The sequence below is a fragment of the Trichoderma breve genome, chromosome 4 (assembly GCF_028502605.1).
Source record: "Trichoderma breve strain T069 chromosome 4, whole genome shotgun sequence".
Lineage (NCBI taxonomy): Eukaryota > Fungi > Ascomycota > Sordariomycetes > Hypocreales > Hypocreaceae > Trichoderma > Trichoderma breve.
The window spans coordinates 4394042-4411561 of NC_079235.1; the positions used below are offsets into that span (position 1 = coordinate 4394042).

Genomic DNA, 17520 nt, shown 5'->3' on the forward strand with positions numbered 1-17520 from the left:
TGAGATGCTGGATGGCTCATTCATTATGGTGATTGCCACTGAACTTGTAACAAATGAAGTTGTATTACATGTAACGATCTATTGTCTCACAATGAGGTCTATAAGAATGCATTCCCATCAGTAATCCATCACCAAATTCCCTAAACACCGGCAATGCAAACCTAAAATGAATGAACCCAAAAACCCAAAGACACCAAAGTGGCCAAAGACAACACCAAAACACCAAAAATCCCGAAGACACCAAAAATCCCAAAGACATCAATAACCCCCAAAACACCAAAGCCAAATGCACAAAAGACGCCCAAGATGCCAAATCAGTACAGAGTCGAATCAACTGCCACCAAGTTGTCGCCCTCTGTTTACCACTGTTTCAGCTCGTCTGGCCTCTCTGGAACAACTCCACCATGAGCCTGAATATAGGCTTCGAGTGCCACCATGTGCCTGTGTAATACCTGCACTAGGTTGTCGGTATTGTGCGCATGCATTCGTGGCACTTCCCCACTGGCAGTGGAAGCCATGCATGTGCATCCAGAGGCAGCACAGTTTGAACATCCCTGAGGGTTGTCGTCGCACCTCAGTTTGTTTTTCCGGCACCGCGTGCAAGCCTTGCCGGACCGCTTATAACCTCGGGGTCCTGGGTTGTTCCTCTGCCTTGGCGCCTCGGCTGGAGGAGGTGTAGCGGTCTGTGTAGGAGGTGACGGACCGGTGGAAGAGGTGGAAGAGGTGGAAGAGGTGGAAGAGGTGGTGGCGGTGGAGGCGGCTCCCTGTGTCATGGGAGGAGTGGGAATACCGTTCCTTTGTTGGAACGTATCAGGGGCGGGCATAGGAGCAAGTATGGCATCCTGTCCCATGTAAGTAGGGAAGTTGACATTCATTCCCATAAAGTCAGGAGTAAACGCCTCCTGAGGCGTAACGTTGGGGCTGGGCTCTTGGCCCAAAGGGGCGTGGGTAGCCCATGGTCCTTCCTGGAACCCAGTAGAGTTGGGCCCTTCGTTGAAATTGAAGGGACGACCCAATGGCACTTCCTGGGCCATAATACCGGAGTTGATATCCTCCGTAAAAGTAAATTGGGATTCCAATGGTACCTCCTGGAGCCCCGTGGTAAAGTTGGACTCTCCGTCCAAATAAAAGTAATCAGGGTCTCCCGCTGACTGGAACACGTAGTCGTCCATGTTAAAGTCTTGTCCGGGACCCATATTGTCGTCGATGTTGTAATTGTTTATGGGTGGTGAATATGACTTGGTTATGGATTGGTACGTTGAAAGGGGCTGAAGGGGATTCTAATATATAGAATGACAACAGCAAGGTAATATCTCTCCTTAATAAAAGATTGATAAAGTATGTGTGTGTGTGTGTGTGTGAGAAAGAGAGAGAGAGAGCTGTGTGAAGAGTGTGTCCTAGCAGCGTATTGAATGTGAGCGTTGTAGAAAGAGCGTTGGATAGGGAGTAAACATGGGCAGGACTGGGATTATATAGCAAATCGTAAACAAAACAACGTTTTGGAATCGAGATCGAAAATGAAAAGGAAAACTCAATATGCTTGTTTACTATGTGATCAGTGAACGTTGAATAGAGTGGCTTTTGGCTGGCCTCAGCGTCGTCATGGTATTCCAAAGTTAAAGGCACGATTCGGAGACCGTCTGTGGTTGATGCGTTAGATATGGATGAAAAGTAAATACAGAAAGTAAATACAGAAAGGGTAATTTGGTTTCAGAAAGCTTTACTTTTGGGCAGTTTTCCCTACCATTATCTCCACCGTACTGGCAACAATACGAAAATAGAGAGATATTGTATCTACGGCTACTGGCTAAAGACACCAAAAGACACAGAGGGAACTGCAATATATTACGATGGATGTGCAATAGAGATAATTCTACTCGTGGGCTTCTCACTATCAAATGCCTATTACATGTACTTGCTTCTGGAAGGGGGGGGATCGAGGAGGAGAAAAGTTTCATTGGAGGGTGTATCGGCGGCCGGGGAGCTACGATCTGGCTGTGATACACTTTCAGAGTCACAGATATTAGCCTCTAGAAACCTCTAGAAGTGCAAGAAAAAGATCCCCTAGGCGTATCTCGATTCTTCCAAGTGCTGCGTAATGGGGGCTGTTGATGGGACAACGACTGGGTTTGAGGGTCAATCTCGATCTGCTAGAGATATAGCCACACAGGAAATCTCAAACTCACATTTCAATGTTTACATGGTATTTGTATAGATAAGAAACACGTAAACCTCGCCAAGCCTCTGCGAGATATGAACCATGATGGAACACCTCTCATTACGAGTACAAAAACGAGGGGACTTTACAAACATAGGCTATACGATTTCGAGCGTTTCAAGAAATATTCATGATGCCCATGTACACAAACATGGCTCAATTAATCTATTGCCATTATCTCCATTGTATAAACATTTCTTTGCATATCGAGGCAAATAACTTGGTGGTATGGATTTCCGACTTTTCCCGTTGTTATCAGTCTGGCGGCATTGGAACTACCCAAGTCGCCAGCCTACTAATTGAAAAAGTGCTTTTACAGTGCAGAAATATCGGCTCTAGTACTATCATTCGAGTGGCATACATTTGTGGGCGTAGTTTCGTACCTCCCATACTCGACAAGATCTGCTGTGCACGGCCACGTATCTCAACCTTACGAGATCGCACAACATACTCTAATGCTGGCTGACCAAACCTTCTTCATTATGCCTCACTCTCCATCTAAAATTAGTTCCATTGCTAGCGATCTAGATTTGCTGTTCTGCCGCAGGAGAGCATTTCGTGATACTCCAATGCAGTCAGTTTAGGATTGTTTTAATCTTGGCCGCCACCACCGCGTCCATTTGGGCGTCCTTGTGAATATCTGCTTGTCTTGTTTCGCCTCAATTATAATCACCTTTGTATAATTCATGTACGATGCTGATATTGGTACGCAATTGATGTATTGTAAGCGTTATTCTAGTACTTGAAAGCTGTATTTGCTGCCCGGCTTCGTCGTTCTGGCGGTTGCCGAGTTATTGTCGTTGAGAGCATGACTAATTTAGACACCGTTTTCTGTCTTTCCCCGGTTTCTCTTATCAAAGTTCAGCCCTATCCTAGCCAGCAGCACATTTATCTGTCTTTGCACCGACTTGATGAATACATGAGTAGGTACCTGGGAACTGTAAACTCATTTGAGTATTTCCCAGTTGGGAGTACCAGGTTGCCCTCTAGCCAATGAGAGAAAGGAGGGAATCTAGGGAAGTGGCGCTCCTCAAAGTTACTAGGTACTTGAGAGGAGCCTCTCATGGGTACTTATAAATTCTCTCGGAGGAGGGGCGTAATCATACGCCCCCTGATACGGCGACAAAGATTGGAAATCTCTATAGCAACAGAAGATGGAGGCTTCTATAATGTTAAAGATTAGAGATTTCCACAGCAACAGAAGATGGAGATTTCCATAGTGATAGGGGCTGGAAACTTACATGGTAACGGAAATTGGAGACTTTCGACTGTAGTAAAAGCTGGACATTTCTAGGATGTTCCATGAGCAGCATATATGTGACGTAGATGGGCAGAGAAGCTTGAGTATGAATCGGTTCTCATGCAATCTAATAGCCCTATTCATCACCTGACTGTTTCCTTCCATGAGATCGACGCGGTGATTGACGCTGGTATACCAAGCAAATTCCATGATATGGCTTTACATTGTGTATCGATGCCGTTTCCCACTATTCTACTTTGGTATCTCGTCATTTGAACTAGATTGAGGTTTTATGATAGGTTTACTTCCTTAATCTGTCCCTGGAGTATCTGCTTCTGTTACTAAAACCTGTTGCCATCACTCTATGTTCCTTTCTTCTAGTATATGCTACATCCTTTTAGTATATGTCACTATCAAACTTGGAGCGCTAAATGCCTTTATTTCTCTACATACACGACAATTTCTCTTCATTTGGTGACGTTTTTTGAACTCCATGCCTCTAATATTGGATGCTGTCTCTGTCAGCTGGCAGCAGCTGGCACATCACATCACAGTGTTAATACTCACTCAGAAAACATCCTCGCACGGAGAGCGATAAGAACTTCATCCCACCACGATAGCGCGGCACAGCTTCGACATCATCCCCCACCTCATCCTCGATCGCATTACATTTCTCGCCATGGCCGTCGAAACGATAGAGCTCGAGCATGTGCCGGCGTCGTACCGAGTCTACCTCGCCCTCTTCCGCAATGTGAAAAACGCCGCCTTTTTGCACCAGCAGCTCCTCGCGCGCAACGCCGAGTTCGAATATGCCTTTATCGACGCTTCGACGGTATGTTGGAACTGAATGCTGCTGTACATCTCGCTGCAGATCAGTCAAGAACTCAGAATGACTGAGCAAGGTGCTTTTTTAGCTCATTGCTGACTGTTTTGCCCTCGCAGATTGTCTCGCGCGTCCACCTCCTGTCGGCCGTCTTCAAGGCAGTCAACGGCTCAGTCACCGGAGCCCTTAAAACACCAAACGTCCATTCAGAAACAGTCGTATCACTAAGCTCCTCAAATAACGTGAGTCTCATACACCTCACCATCACAAATAGAAACTACACCAAAGATACTCTGCAGAGAACTAATCACTTGCGTTTCTAGATTGCCGACGCATATCGACGCTTCGGCGTTTCGCCCTCCACCACAGACCTCTTCGTCGTCAAGATTGTTTTCCCCACCGATATCAACCCCGAGCCTGCATCCGCAGAGGCCATTTCGAAGCACCTCACGGATAATGTTGAGGGAGATGCCGTGCCCGCTACAGACGACACCATCGAGACGATTACAGACGTTCGCGCAGTTCGCAAAAGCTATAAGCTCAACGGTCTGGCGTGGTTGGACGGTATCAAGGACGAGCTGGTGAAGCGCAAAGAGATTGAGAGGCTTGTTCTTGGGGGCATGGCTCTGCGGGGAGTATGAAGGAAGAGGATATTTGGATATGATGTGGCTAGAGGTCGTAAGCAACAGTTCGGCTTCATATGTGCATGTTGTCATGCTTAAGAAAAGTACAAAAGGAGGGAAGAAACAGAGGCACGTCAAAGACGCAAGATGCGTCAGGATTCATTTTGGGTGAACCAGTAAGTTGAATATTCTGTAAATTTCCAGTCTCTCTCGCCGGCTATTCACGTTCAATGCTAGATACTCTAATAACCGTTTCTATCAACAATTTCGCAAAAATAAACTTGCCAAACTCCAAACCGTGCAATGTCGCAGGTATCGAAAAAACCGGCCTTGGCCAGTTACTTGTTCACATCCACAGATGTAAACCCACACAATTCTCTTTCTTTCCCTTCTCCCTTCTACCCTTCTCCTCATTATCTTATTACTTCTTAATTTAGGCCATGCCGACCGCAGTCTTGCATCGCCTAACCAGCTCAGCCCACATGGCATCTCTTCCATTTCTCGTTCGCTGAACGGCGTCCTTGTTCTCTTGAGCGCGGCGCAGGAGATACTTCATGCACTCTCCAGTGGTGCCCCAGACAAGATACTTGTAAACGGGCAGCGGCCGAGCGTTGGCATTGTCCTTTTGGGCTGACTGGCTGGCCTCGACAAGCTCGCAGCTCACCTCGTCCGCCATGCCCTGGAGCTGGGCGAATGCAATGTCCGACTTGGCGCCGCCAGCATCGCAAATGGCTCTGGCACGGCGAACAGATTCGACGTTGTGAGTTGCGAGGACGATGTGAGCGTTGGGAAACTCGCCCTGGCCCTGAACGGTAGCAGACCATTGTCTAGTCAAGACGCTGGCGGCGATGCTGTTGTAGCAGGCGTCTGTATCCTCCTTGGTGTCGTGGAAGCACTCTCGCGGATCCGAGCCGAGGTATGCGCCGCGCACCAGCTTGATGCCGAGGGTGAAGCCCTCTTTTTGCGCAGCGGCCAGGTGCCGTGATACCACGGCAGGGCAGTTCTTCTTGTATGCCTGGTATGTACCATAGATGGTGGCGGTGTCTGGAGAGTCGTTGTACTTGCGAGCGAATTGCATAGTCCAGTCGTCGATGCCGTCTTGCAGCATGTCCTGTTCGGCGTCGAAGAGGAGGCGCACCCCGCGGTCACGAGCGAGCTGGCAGATGGCGTCAATGGATTCACTGAGATGCTGAGAAGGCGGAAGTCCGTTCTTGAGCTGGTTGAGGGCTAGGCTGCCAGCACCGGTGAATCTAGATGATGATTAGCACATATTCTTCATTAAGAGACAAGTTACAGGGAGATCAAAACTTACTTGAGTGCAACAAAATCACCAGGATCGGCCAATCGAACCGTCTCCAAGGTACCATCTCTCCAAGGGTTGATCTCCCTCTCGATGTCGCGTGCCGATTCCTGGCCCAGATTGGCAATGGTCAACTCCTTGGCATCGGACTTTTCCAAGACAACTTCCTTGGCATAGCCCAGGATGACGCCAGTGAAGCCAATGTTCTTCAACCGGCCAACCGTTTGCCGCACCTCGACCGCATTCTCACCAGCGCAGAATTGGGCGTAAAAGGACTTTTTCAAGAAGAACCGCAGAAGGGGGTTTCTATCGGGGTTCAGGATAGGGGACTGGGCGTGAGCCAGCGCCACCATGATGCGCAGCGAGGGCGGCAGAAGAATGGGAGAAGAGGAGACCACTGTCGTTGCCAGCGAGCGGAGAATCATGCTGAGCGGCAAGACTGAGAGCGGCGCTCTGTTTGCTTCCATGGTTGGCGGTGCTACAGGCGGCATGGATCCCGGTAGGTCAGCCACTGTCGACGTGCGCTTCTCGGAGGAGTGTATGCTGCGGCGCTGTTTCCGCGAGTTGAGGCTGACGGAGCTTTGTGTGGCGAGAAGCCGTGATGACGAGCATGATGATGCTGATGATGAAGTTCGGAGATGAGAGATGAGTAAAGGCGAGGAAAGGGGAGTCCGGGAGCCGGGCAGGCGCATTGCCTGTCGACCTGGGACGGAAAGCATCTTTTGGCTGAGCAACGCAGAAAACAGACGAGGTTGATGCTGCGAGTGTAGGTACTATAGGTGAATGATGATGGAATTACAATGGATGGATTGAGTTCTGATGGAGTTGTATCAGATCTTGGTGAGATCAGACCGGATTTTGTGTAAGACGAGTAGCGCGACACAAGAGACGAGGTGGCGTTCACTAGGTATCTACCCGTGTGGCTTGTAAAAGCGATTGAAGCCGAGTATCAGATAAATGAGACGATACGTAAATCAAAAGTCGATGATGGGGAGGTTATCGTGCAAAGGGTCTATAGGTAGATATAGGGGAGGGAATGTGGGAAGATGGCGAAGAGGGTTTGGTCTTAGGGGGGAAGAGAATGGGATTTATTAATGTTTCTATCAGGACAGGCACACAAAAGGGACGCTATCTAGGAGCCACCCGGCAGCTACGGAGGGCCGAAGAGAGGCGAGATCTAAAATGTTCAGGGACCACAAGAGATGGGAAGATGGGATGCGATTACGATTAGAGAATCAAACGCTCCGTTGCCGGTGCTGCCACCATTCGCAGAGTCCAGATTGCCCAGGAAGTACTACGTCCTACAAAATGTGTGGACATGTACAAGATAATGCATGGAAGCATGGTCATGGACCCAAGCGAACCGGGGGTGTGGCTCTTTGGCTGCTTCTCCGCAAAACTCCGTATCAGGCCGCTCGCTGCAAGAGAAGAGCAGAGAGGGGCACAAGCTGGAATGTGTCCAGCCCATTGGAATCTGGAGATTTTGTTGGCTGCAAACTCTGGGCTGTTTGATTATACGCGAGCAACCCAATTGATAAGCTGGGCAGTGTACTTTTTGGAGAAAGAGAGGGGCGATAATGGCATCACGTGGCGCCCCTCATTGGGGGATTTTTGGAGGTGCAGCCGAGAGTAGCCGCGGGCTAGGGATTTTGGAGCTAACTGTAGATTACGATGACACTAGGAAAATAATTGCCTGCACTGGGGTTGGCTCATAAGGTATTATCGCCAGTTTGTATATGGACGGACGGGAGGCGAGGAGGATGCCCTGGTCTGGGCAAATGACATTGAAAGACAAGTGGTTCGTTTAATTCAAGCAGTTTGGTGTTTTGGAACCCCCACGCCGATGCTAAACCCCCGGCTTGCTTCGTCTTGTTGCATCCCATCCATCTGGGCTGGGTTCTACAGAGTACATACAGCTGAAAGCTCCGATACGGCGCTCTCGTCATGTGCATCATGAGGGCATGCAAGCCATTGTCAGGTGAACTCGCGTTGTATTATTGACTATGCATGAATCGAGGGCTGCGTCCAATCGCCAATTGCCGCCCTCTCGCCCCTCTTCTTCTTCAATGATATCATGAGATGATGCCTCTGTGCTTTTTCTCATGCAGGCGAGAATAGCGCGCGTCATGTTAGTGCGCGAGAGAAGATGCGCCAGTGTATATACATAGGTACTCGTACATACAAGAGTGTGAAATCTCCTCTTTTCCTCTTGTCTTTCTTCTTCTTCCAATTTGTTTCCATTCATCCATTCATCCATTCTGTAATAGCTCGCTCGCTGTACGTAGTCGTATTACATTGGAATAAGTGAGGCCCGACTGGAAGCGTTCGTCAAGCTGAGCTTACATGTGACCGTGGGGGAAACTTGGCCCGTCTGCCCGGAGCATGCGGCTCCGTCTTCTCCTGTCGTCTCTTGTTTGCTCATCTTTTCCCCCTTTCCCTCTTTACTTGATCCGGGGCATTGGTATCACGTCAACGTCCAAGTGGTGCTTCGTGCTCCGTTGGTTGCCGATACGCCCAGAGGAAACGAAATGAGGCCATCTCCACTGCTGAATTGCAAACGAAAGCGGCTGCTTACGGCGCTGGGTTGCCTCTAGACTCTAGACGTCGTCGCCTTCTCGTGACCCAGCGCCAGAGCCAAACCGACGTCGGATCATCTCCACATACCCAATCGGTCTGCCGCGGGCTAAGCCCACCAGATCCTGGACACCTCCGTAGGCCAGGCCAAAGACCAGCCCGTACTTTGCGGTGCGCGCGGCGGTGGAAAGCGAGAATCGATCTGTAAGCCCAGTGCCGGCCGAAGATCGGCTTTCTGTTAGCTAATGGTTCCCACCGTCCTGATATTTTCTTGCCTGTTTGGGGGACTCTCGCCATCTTGATCCGACACTTGCCAGTAGGGGCGTGGGGAAGCAAAAGAGAGAGTGACAGGCACAAGCTCAAAGCCGGTGAAAGCCAGACCTGGCTAGCCTGGTTCCCTTCACCTTTTTTGGACAAAGGGCAAAAATGATGAAGAATTTGCGAAGAGCCAAGAAAAGCAAAACAGAAAAAATTGAATAATAAAAATAATAAAAATAGACGAAACAGTGATATGAAAATGAAATCAACTCACGCCAGAGCGAAAATGCTCCTGCGACGGTAAGCGTCGCCACCACCGTCGAAAACATGTCGCTGCTCCCCCGATAGCGGTCCACGGTGCTCTCCAAGGACAAGGCCAGCAGGCTCCAGAAGCCCGTTTTGAAGCCCATGCGGAAGCCCTCCTGGATGCCGCCCTTCATGGCGTGGTAGTTCTTGGACTTGTGATACAGGTACCAGCCCGCCGTCGTGTCGGGCATCTTGTGCGCGTGCTCAGCCCGGAAGCGCAGCTGCGCCATCTGGCCTCCCTGAACCGCCCCGAGTGAGGCTCCCACCATGCTGGCGGCCACGGAGCCGAACAGCAGCCGGGTGGGAGTCATGATGGCCAGTCGGGGATGCGAGTCGGCTGGGAAGACGGGCTGGTGAACGGGGTCCGAGCGAGGCGCACTGAGGAACAGCCCATCGCTGCTTGAGGTTCTCGTCATGATGGTCCTAGAGCTGGATCTGGAGCTGGATCTTGGGAGTCGTTGTACTCGTAGTTTGCGAGCAAAGCCCGTTCCCCAGGCGCAAAAAGGACCTCTGTGAATATTCGGGTATCCTTTCCGTAGAATTGCTGGATCTGATTGGCTACAGTGGCTGCATCTTGTTGCTCAATCTCATATGGATCTATGGTGCTCACGAAGCTATAATACTGAGGTATCTTATCAGGAGCCTCTGACTCTCCGTATCGCATGTTTTTCCGTATGCAGGTGGCCAGCTAAATCACTTAACGCGTGCTCACGTGGCTTCGCGCTCACTAAAATCGCGGGGCAGTGCCGCAACTTTGCACGACCCAGTACCGAATACATCATAATACGCAGTTACACTTCACTTGATCGACTTGAGCAGAGAATTTAGCATCTGATTCCACGGCTCAAGCGGAAATCATTTACACACGCAACTGAGAGAAAATTACTTCAAAATGGTGAATTCATCTCCTCATGGGCATCTGTGATGAATGAATGAAATACTGAGTGCAGCAGCCAACTGAGATCGACGACGCACACATATCCGTCCGCTTCAAGTACGGCATCCACACCATCTTCCTCTTCATCGACGCACTGGCTCCCTTCTCGTCTGTCACACAAGATCTGCTAGAGGTTCTCAGAGATAGATATCCCGATGGTCTCACAAAGTCAAGCTCTTCGCCGGATGAGAAGACACCAGTGCCAGATGCGGCAAACCTGACCTATGGTGTTCTTCGTGTACCCACCGATCCCTCTAAGGGATGGAAGCCCCTGAAACTTGGAGACGACGGTTCAAATACTCCTAGCAAATGCGGAATCAAGGATAACAGCATTGTCGCTTTTGCGTTTGGAGCAGATGAGGAGGATGAGATGGAGGCTGAGGGAGATGCTGTCTTTGAAGTTGAGTGGCCGCAGGAAGACGAAGAACTCTACGAACAAGGGCCTTGAGAGGATGGGTATATGGCGTTTATCGCGGAATTGTATCATACTGAGTGTTCGAGACCTTTCTCGAATCACGGGCTCGACCTCCAGCGGCGCCGTCTCTCATTGAGCCTGGGCTGCATTGACAACCTCGTCATTACGAAGGTAATCTTGCTCAAGATTTGGGCGGCTTGCAATCTTCCCTCGCAGGCTTCTCATGGCGTTCAAGGTAGAGAGAAAACGATAGGGACTATTTGAGTTCATAGGAAAAGACGACTATTTCTTTTCATGGCGTGGCGGATAGATACGCCTTATATCTGTTGCCATAGGAGATGCCTCATCTACGGCCAAATTCGGTGGCTTTGTTATGTGTTTGTTTACGGCTAGATTTTGAACTATATCGCGTGTTCACTCTACTGGTGCAACAGAAAAGTTCAGACAAAATGACATTATATTCAGCCGCGGAATCATATCCTGCATCTACGGTAAAACGGGCCTCCGCCACAAACCTATACGGCCGAAGCATGAGGAAAGAAGCGAAGAAAACCAAAAATACAAAAATATTCCATCCTGACAAACTACAGAGCCTCTCCTGCTCCCCTTATATCCAACCCATCGTTTACTAGTTATACGTTCAAGTTCACGGCGCTGACCGTGATGTCGAACTCGGCAATGCGAGGTCCCTGACCGTAGACGATACGGAAAGGATAGTACTGGCCTTCTTGAAGGTCGGAGTAAAAGTTCCCGTTGCAGGCCCATTGTTATAGACGGCCTTTAAATCAGCATTGTCGCCAGTCCAGCCAGAGCATGCCTCGGGGCCGATCCAGATGTAGGCGGCATCGTCGACCAGGTTGAGGGTAAATGTGTAGGTGCCAGTCTGGCGCGCGTAGATGTACCCGCGATGGTTGAGGGCAAAGTCAGACTCTGAGAGGGGAGGAGACCCGTAGACGCTCTTTGGGGCGCTGTCTTGGAAGCTGATGCCACCGATGACGTTGGTCACGCCTTGGTACTCTGGTTGGATTGTCTATGTGGTGAAGTCCACGGGACAAGCTCTCATCGTAATGGTTCGCGTGGCTGTAGATGTTGTTACAACGGGGGGACCTCTAAGGGGACCAACAGTCTTAGTTATGGTGATTGTGGGCGAAACGACGACGGTCCTGGTGGATGTGACTGTGGGAGTTGGGAGGTCGATACAGCTACACGCTTTGGTGAGATCAAGAGTCGGGAATTGGGTGACGCAGTCAGGGATGGGCGGGATGTAAATTGGTGGAAGCAACTGTCGCTTGAGCGGCGTGGGGATGGCTGTGCAAGAGCTGCTGGTGACAGTTCTGTAATTGGTGAAACGATTAGACTGATGCCATGGTAGACACATATTGAAGGGCTATATACTTACACGGTAGTGCGGCTTGTGATGGTGGGACGAACGCCGTTGGAGTTGGTCGTCGTCACTGTGACAGTGGTTGGTCTAACGATAGTGGTGGTTCTAGACCTGATGACCGAAGGAAGAGGAGCTACGGCCTATGAGGTTTGGTGTTAGTTATCTCTATGGATTAGAATTTGGTTTTGAACGTGTGAGTGTGATTCCTTACAGCGCAATAGGCAATCGCCAAGGGGTCTCCAATGAGAACTCCGGTGATGACATTGACAGCCAGACAGGCTACACTATCATCGATACTCGGTACCACCAGTTGAGGCGTCGGAGACGCGACAATTGATGTGGAAAATGTCAAGGCCACGGCGGCCAGTGAATAGAGTGAATGCTTCATGGTGTCAACTTGAACTGTTAGGTTCGCGGATGATGAGTGAAGGTTGGTGGGGAGGTTAGGGATATATAACAGGGTCTAAAGCATATTATTATATAGTTTTGCTTCTTCTTCTTCTCTCACTCTTCTCCCCGATTTATTATGTTTTCCCATTACTCCTTGACTGTTCAAACTCTATCCCTAGAGGGCTGTGTTATGATTTGCCTTTGAGACGAAAAGGACTAGTTGTCTACCCGATCTTGGCGCATCTGGGTCATGGACAACACATCAAAGAATCACTTGATACACCGCCCCCCCATACGGGTGTAAGGGATACCTCTCTTCGAGATTTAGAAAACGCAACCTTCTACGATTGAAGCCTAAAAAACCGTGCTGTCGGATGCATGGAGCACATGAAACCTGCCAAATGAGGACATTCAACAAGTTGCAATACGAGAGTCTCGGTCTCGTAAAACGTCGGTTAAGATGTGATTCTGCCAAGATGGTGAGAGACATTACTAGGATCCTCCCGATAGCCCTGTACTGGAACCAATTTCCTCTAAAGTGTATTTTCTCACGGAGAAATGTAATGTTCTTTTGTAAGTGGCCTACGATAGAGTTCTAGAGCATCGTATTTGGATTAAGATGGGTACATGCGTGTCTCACAGCTCGAATACAACGAGAGGCTGGCCAATGAGAAACATCCCGGCATCTGCAGGGAAGGCTCGTAGCCTGAATGTATCAGTAAATGGCCGTCTTGATTTCCCGTGTCTTAGACCATGGCTTGCGTGGCACAAACGGTGTTAAAAATAAAAGGTCTAGGCAGCTGTCATTTCGGTTCGGCTCGGAGTGTGGATGCTTCCGGATGTGAGGCAACCATTAAAGATGCACCAATCTCCCGAGTTTTTGAATGAGATTGACATCTTGTATCCTCAAGGGAGTAATCAACCATCGCCATGAGCTGGCTATTTGGTATCCTCAGTTTGTGGGGGCTGAATGCAAGTCTGATGGCTACCAGCTTATAATATGGCCCATAAGAAAGTCTATCCACCGGAAGGCTCTCCAAATAGCTTTGTTTAACTCATATATATTTTAAAGTATCTCACCCTGCGCGTTACTACACATATATCCACATACATCCACATACCTCTATATCACCTAGCATTCAACAGCATGCATGTACCAGCCATGCACTACCACGTCATTTTGAAGAGTGCAAAACAGCCATAATCAAACGAGGTAGTCACGTCTTTGATCCAGAGCCCAAAATGTCTCACAGTACATGCGAAAAGCAACATCTCCCTTACCTCCAGGGTGGCTTCACGGCCTTATTTTCAGCTCACTTAGTACACTCCTCCACAAACTCAAACAGGCAATTTGGTATATCGCCACCATTGAGCCCGTGGCATCTATCATGCCATGAGAGAAGCCGGCGCCTTATTGCCGCTGTGTTATGGGCAAATCTGCGAGGGTGTGGCTTAAGTCGCCATAGGCTCTGCCGAGTGGTGTGGTGCTGTATGCGTTGGTATACATACAAGTCTTAAGCAACCTTGAACGATGACGTCGGTTTAATCTCACTCGGACTCAGCCTATACTAGCTTAAAAACTATGTGATTTCTAGAGGAAGAATATGTAGCTTAGGTAGCGCGAGTGACTCGGCTGCTGGTGGTGATTGCCCATGTCATCCATCACTAATACCCTACACTCGAGATGCATGTAAGTTATCAACTCGCACTAAAGGAAATGCGCTGGATTTTATGCACGGCAGACTTGTATCTCCGTAGTTCCGCTTTGTGGGTTGGGATCATCATTCTACATGAAGGATACGCCCGGAGTTATTATTGCCTGAATTGGAAATGGAGTAATCCGTCCGAATCACGCTGCCTATTCCTTGATGCTTGTCTGGGACATATAGCTGCATGGCCATCGCTCACGGCATCACTCCTCCATCTTTCTTCTCTCATGTATGGGATCTCGACGGATGATCTTGACCATTACGCTGCTTTTTTGTTTCTAGTTTTTGCTTTCAATACTCCAGAATGGCAGATTTCAGCCATCTTGGAGGCCCCTCTGCGGAATGGGTAGAATTCTCAAAGCAATTGTCACTGCCACCCCGCCCGAATTTTACAGCCAACCTCGACATGAAAGCCATCCGTCAGACTATCAATTCTCAGAGGTTCCTCGCAAGGAATGAAGAACTGAAAGCAATGGTTAATCACGGCGTCAAATGCGAAACTATCATGGTTGTTACTAGTGACTATCTCGAAATACCTGTTCGACTGTATACTCCGCCCAAACGAAGAAACCCTGCTTCAGTCCTTCTATACTTTTATGGTGGTGGCTTCTTCTCCGGATCGCTATCTGTAGATGACGCTGCGTGCATAAATTTGGCTCGCAACTGTGGACTAGTTGTAGTCAGTGTTGGTTACCGGCTGACACCAGAATGGAAGGCTCCAACGCAGTTCCAAGATGCCTGGGATGTCCGATGCTGGGTATTAGAGAATGCAGAAGCTCTTGGTATCTCTTCTACTTTCAATCTCTATGTAATGGGGATCAGCGCTGGTGCGTGTTTGGCTGCGAGCATTGTGATTCGGGAGAGGATGGTATGTATTGCGCCGATTTAACAACAAAGTCAACATGATTAGACTAACGTTTCAATGCCCCATCTAGTCAGGTGAAGCTGTTATCAAGGGCCAAAGCCTCTGCGTACCGTGGCTGTGCCTACCCGAAAAGTTCCCTATCGAAGAGATTCTTCCAGGGAAAGCTTCGCCAATGCAATGCAGAGATGCGGCACTACTTCCACATAGCTGGGTTGTGAAGTATGCAGATATGCTGGATACACCGGAGTCGCATCGTGACAGTCCAGTGATTAATCCCCTCTTGTTTGACGAGCAGGTTGTAACGAGCTTACCGCCTTCTCATATTATGGTCTGCGGAGATGATCCTCTCCGCGATCACGGCATGCTCATGAAGCAGAAACTTGACCGTTTGCGGTAAGTTATCCCATTATACCCTACTTGATAAGGATTCTTTTGTGAATAATAGCTACTAACTCGCTCCCGCCTCCAGTGTCTCAACCAAACTTCACACGTATCCGGGATACCCTCACTTCTTTCGTCGGTTCCCGAATTGTCCAGCTAATAAAAGTTGGGATAACGATTTGCTAGAAGGCATCGAATGGATGATGGCGCAATCTGAGATGGAAAGCCAAGAATAAACTGGCTGATCGCCATATACAGACTATGGTCATATATGTAATACTATATGCGAATATATCTGACACAACCCCATATACACATCGCTTAGTTATAAACATATCCGTAAACCGGTAAATAGATTCCTCCATTCTAAGTTTCTTTCGCCAACATCATGCTCATAGAATTCCATCATTCTATCTGAATAGCAAATCAATGCAATGATTCGCACGCCGAACGGTCCAGTATTGAAGCAGCTCTGGGTGACATTGGGGTACAAACGACATCAGTATAAGAGCACTTGTAACCCTAAACCATGAGAGTCGGGCACGACGCGGCAAGAGTCTTTGGAATCAAGGCAAAGTCGGCACGGCAAACTTCCGGTCAGTAACCCATGTTGCGCTGGTACTATCGAGGTTCATGAGATCCTCTACTTATCATTTTCCATCCGCGTATCTCGCCGGCTATGCCATTGTGTGGGGCCGATATAGGCCGTCAAATGTTCCACAATTAACCCCGTGTTAGATGCGCAGGCTAGATGCAGCAATATTAACCAACATGCAACACTAAGATGGTGATCAGCCCGGACGGGCCGCAAGCGCCATTCACCAGTACGTAGCTCAACATATACTACTAAGGATGCTGGGGTTAACGTAGGATGTTGACGTAAAGCTTATGCTTGGGGAGGAGCTGCCGCACAGATCGAGTTAGAGGGCATCCAACTGAAGTTCGTCTTTGGTCTCTAGGTCAAGGTTAGTGCCTACAGTACTACATGATTGGCGGTGAGTCAGGAGTCAGAAGCATAGCTGTCCTTATGGCAAAGCTTTCGTATCAACATTTACTTGTCTCAAGTCTGATGATATGAGACAGCTATCACCTATAACCATTTAACAATTAGTTGTCCATCTTTTACGAGGAGATCACATTGACCCGCTTTCTCTTTAAACTAGAGGATTGGCCTATCGGAACATATCTCATCCCTGTACGAATTTACCGATCCCTTACTCCTACTCCGTACATTAACACATTACTACATGGGCAAATGGTGTTTTCCAAATAAGGAACAGCCTCATTGCTACTCTCTAGTAAGCTCACATGATAAATCAGCTCAATCAGGAAGCGCTTCTGTATCGTCAATCTGCACTGCTCTCCGAGGAATTCGCTAGTGACCGCCTCTCATTAACTCCCGAGGAGTGATGGTTAGCGGGTAAACACGAGGCACTTCTTCCTATACATATCGGCTCGCCAAAAGAACTACACGCGCTTCGAGGATGGAAGAAAAGTATGTCTTTCCGAGCTCAACATCGTCATCACTGGCGCGTCTAACACAGTCTTCTGCAAGGTTTACCCACGGTCAGGGGACCAAGAACCTCCCGGCGCGTGATTTTGATATGCTCCTCCGTAAAAGACGTCGTCTCCGTGCAGCAAAATCATGTTACCCATGTAGGCGTCGGAAAGTCAAATGTAATCTCCGTCAGCCATGTGGAAGTTGTGTCATCCGGGGCCACCCAGAGCTTTGTGATTATAGCGTCCAAAGTCTTCCCGGTAGAGAGCAACTCTCCCAACCTCGGGACATGACTGATGGAGGGGAGCCATCCGATGCCACTAATGAAAGGACAGCAGCCATCAACATGGACCAAGGGCTTTATCTGGACCCCCTTTCACACTACAGTACTAAGGTGCATGTGGGATATGAGTCGCTTCCTAGTCTTGTCTCCATTTACCAACCATTAAGCGCGAACCAGCCACAGCCGGCTCAGAAAGCGTGGACTCTCGGGCCCACTACAAGTCCACAGACCGTCTTTGAGCTCTTGTGCCTCCAAGACTCAAGCACAATGTTTCCGTTTACGAATATTTGGGCATCCGAGGATGGCCCAGACAAGG

The 17520-nt window shown here is 49.0% G+C and overlaps 7 protein-coding genes across 7 annotated transcripts; 3 read left to right on the forward strand and 4 right to left on the reverse strand.

Moving 5' to 3' along the window:
• Positions 1 to 359: 359 nt before the first annotated feature.
• T069G_07605 (fungal zn(2)-Cys(6) binuclear cluster domain-containing protein) lies at positions 360 to 1196 on the reverse strand (the record flags this gene model as incomplete). Its single annotated transcript, XM_056174815.1, has 1 exon — positions 360 to 1196. One exon carries the CDS (start codon positions 1194 to 1196, stop codon positions 360 to 362), a length of 837 nt encoding a protein of 278 aa, XP_056028394.1.
• A 2941-nt stretch (positions 1197 to 4137) lies between these two features.
• T069G_07606 (kinase binding protein) lies at positions 4138 to 4922 on the forward strand (the record flags this gene model as incomplete). Its single annotated transcript, XM_056174816.1, has 3 exons — positions 4138 to 4290; positions 4401 to 4523; positions 4605 to 4922. The coding sequence occupies 3 exons, from the start codon at positions 4138 to 4140 to the stop codon at positions 4920 to 4922; spliced, it is 594 nt and encodes a 197-aa protein (XP_056028395.1).
• A 415-nt stretch (positions 4923 to 5337) lies between these two features.
• T069G_07607 (proline dehydrogenase domain-containing protein) lies at positions 5338 to 6671 on the reverse strand (the record flags this gene model as incomplete). The annotated part of the gene is made up of 2 exons (XM_056174817.1): positions 5338 to 6154; positions 6217 to 6671. The coding sequence occupies 2 exons, from the start codon at positions 6669 to 6671 to the stop codon at positions 5338 to 5340; spliced, it is 1272 nt and encodes a 423-aa protein (XP_056028396.1).
• Positions 6672 to 8801: 2130 nt separating this feature from the next.
• T069G_07608 (uncharacterized protein) lies at positions 8802 to 9758 on the reverse strand (the record flags this gene model as incomplete). Its single annotated transcript, XM_056174818.1, has 2 exons — positions 8802 to 8980; positions 9311 to 9758. The coding sequence occupies 2 exons, from the start codon at positions 9756 to 9758 to the stop codon at positions 8802 to 8804; spliced, it is 627 nt and encodes a 208-aa protein (XP_056028397.1).
• A 476-nt stretch (positions 9759 to 10234) lies between these two features.
• T069G_07609 (uncharacterized protein) lies at positions 10235 to 10727 on the forward strand (the record flags this gene model as incomplete). Its single annotated transcript, XM_056174819.1, has 2 exons — positions 10235 to 10237; positions 10293 to 10727. The coding sequence occupies 2 exons, from the start codon at positions 10235 to 10237 to the stop codon at positions 10725 to 10727; spliced, it is 438 nt and encodes a 145-aa protein (XP_056028398.1).
• A 613-nt stretch (positions 10728 to 11340) lies between these two features.
• Positions 11341 to 12466, reverse strand: T069G_07610 (GLEYA domain-containing protein; the record flags this gene model as incomplete). Its single annotated transcript, XM_056174820.1, has 4 exons — positions 11341 to 11724; positions 11818 to 12028; positions 12094 to 12218; positions 12290 to 12466. The coding sequence occupies 4 exons, from the start codon at positions 12464 to 12466 to the stop codon at positions 11341 to 11343; spliced, it is 897 nt and encodes a 298-aa protein (XP_056028399.1).
• Positions 12467 to 14481: 2015 nt separating this feature from the next.
• Positions 14482 to 15659, forward strand: T069G_07611 (alpha/beta hydrolase fold domain-containing protein; the record flags this gene model as incomplete). Its single annotated transcript, XM_056174821.1, has 3 exons — positions 14482 to 15045; positions 15113 to 15435; positions 15512 to 15659. 3 exons carry the CDS (start codon positions 14482 to 14484, stop codon positions 15657 to 15659), a joined length of 1035 nt encoding a protein of 344 aa, XP_056028400.1.
• Between the last annotated feature and the right edge of the window lie 1861 nt (positions 15660 to 17520).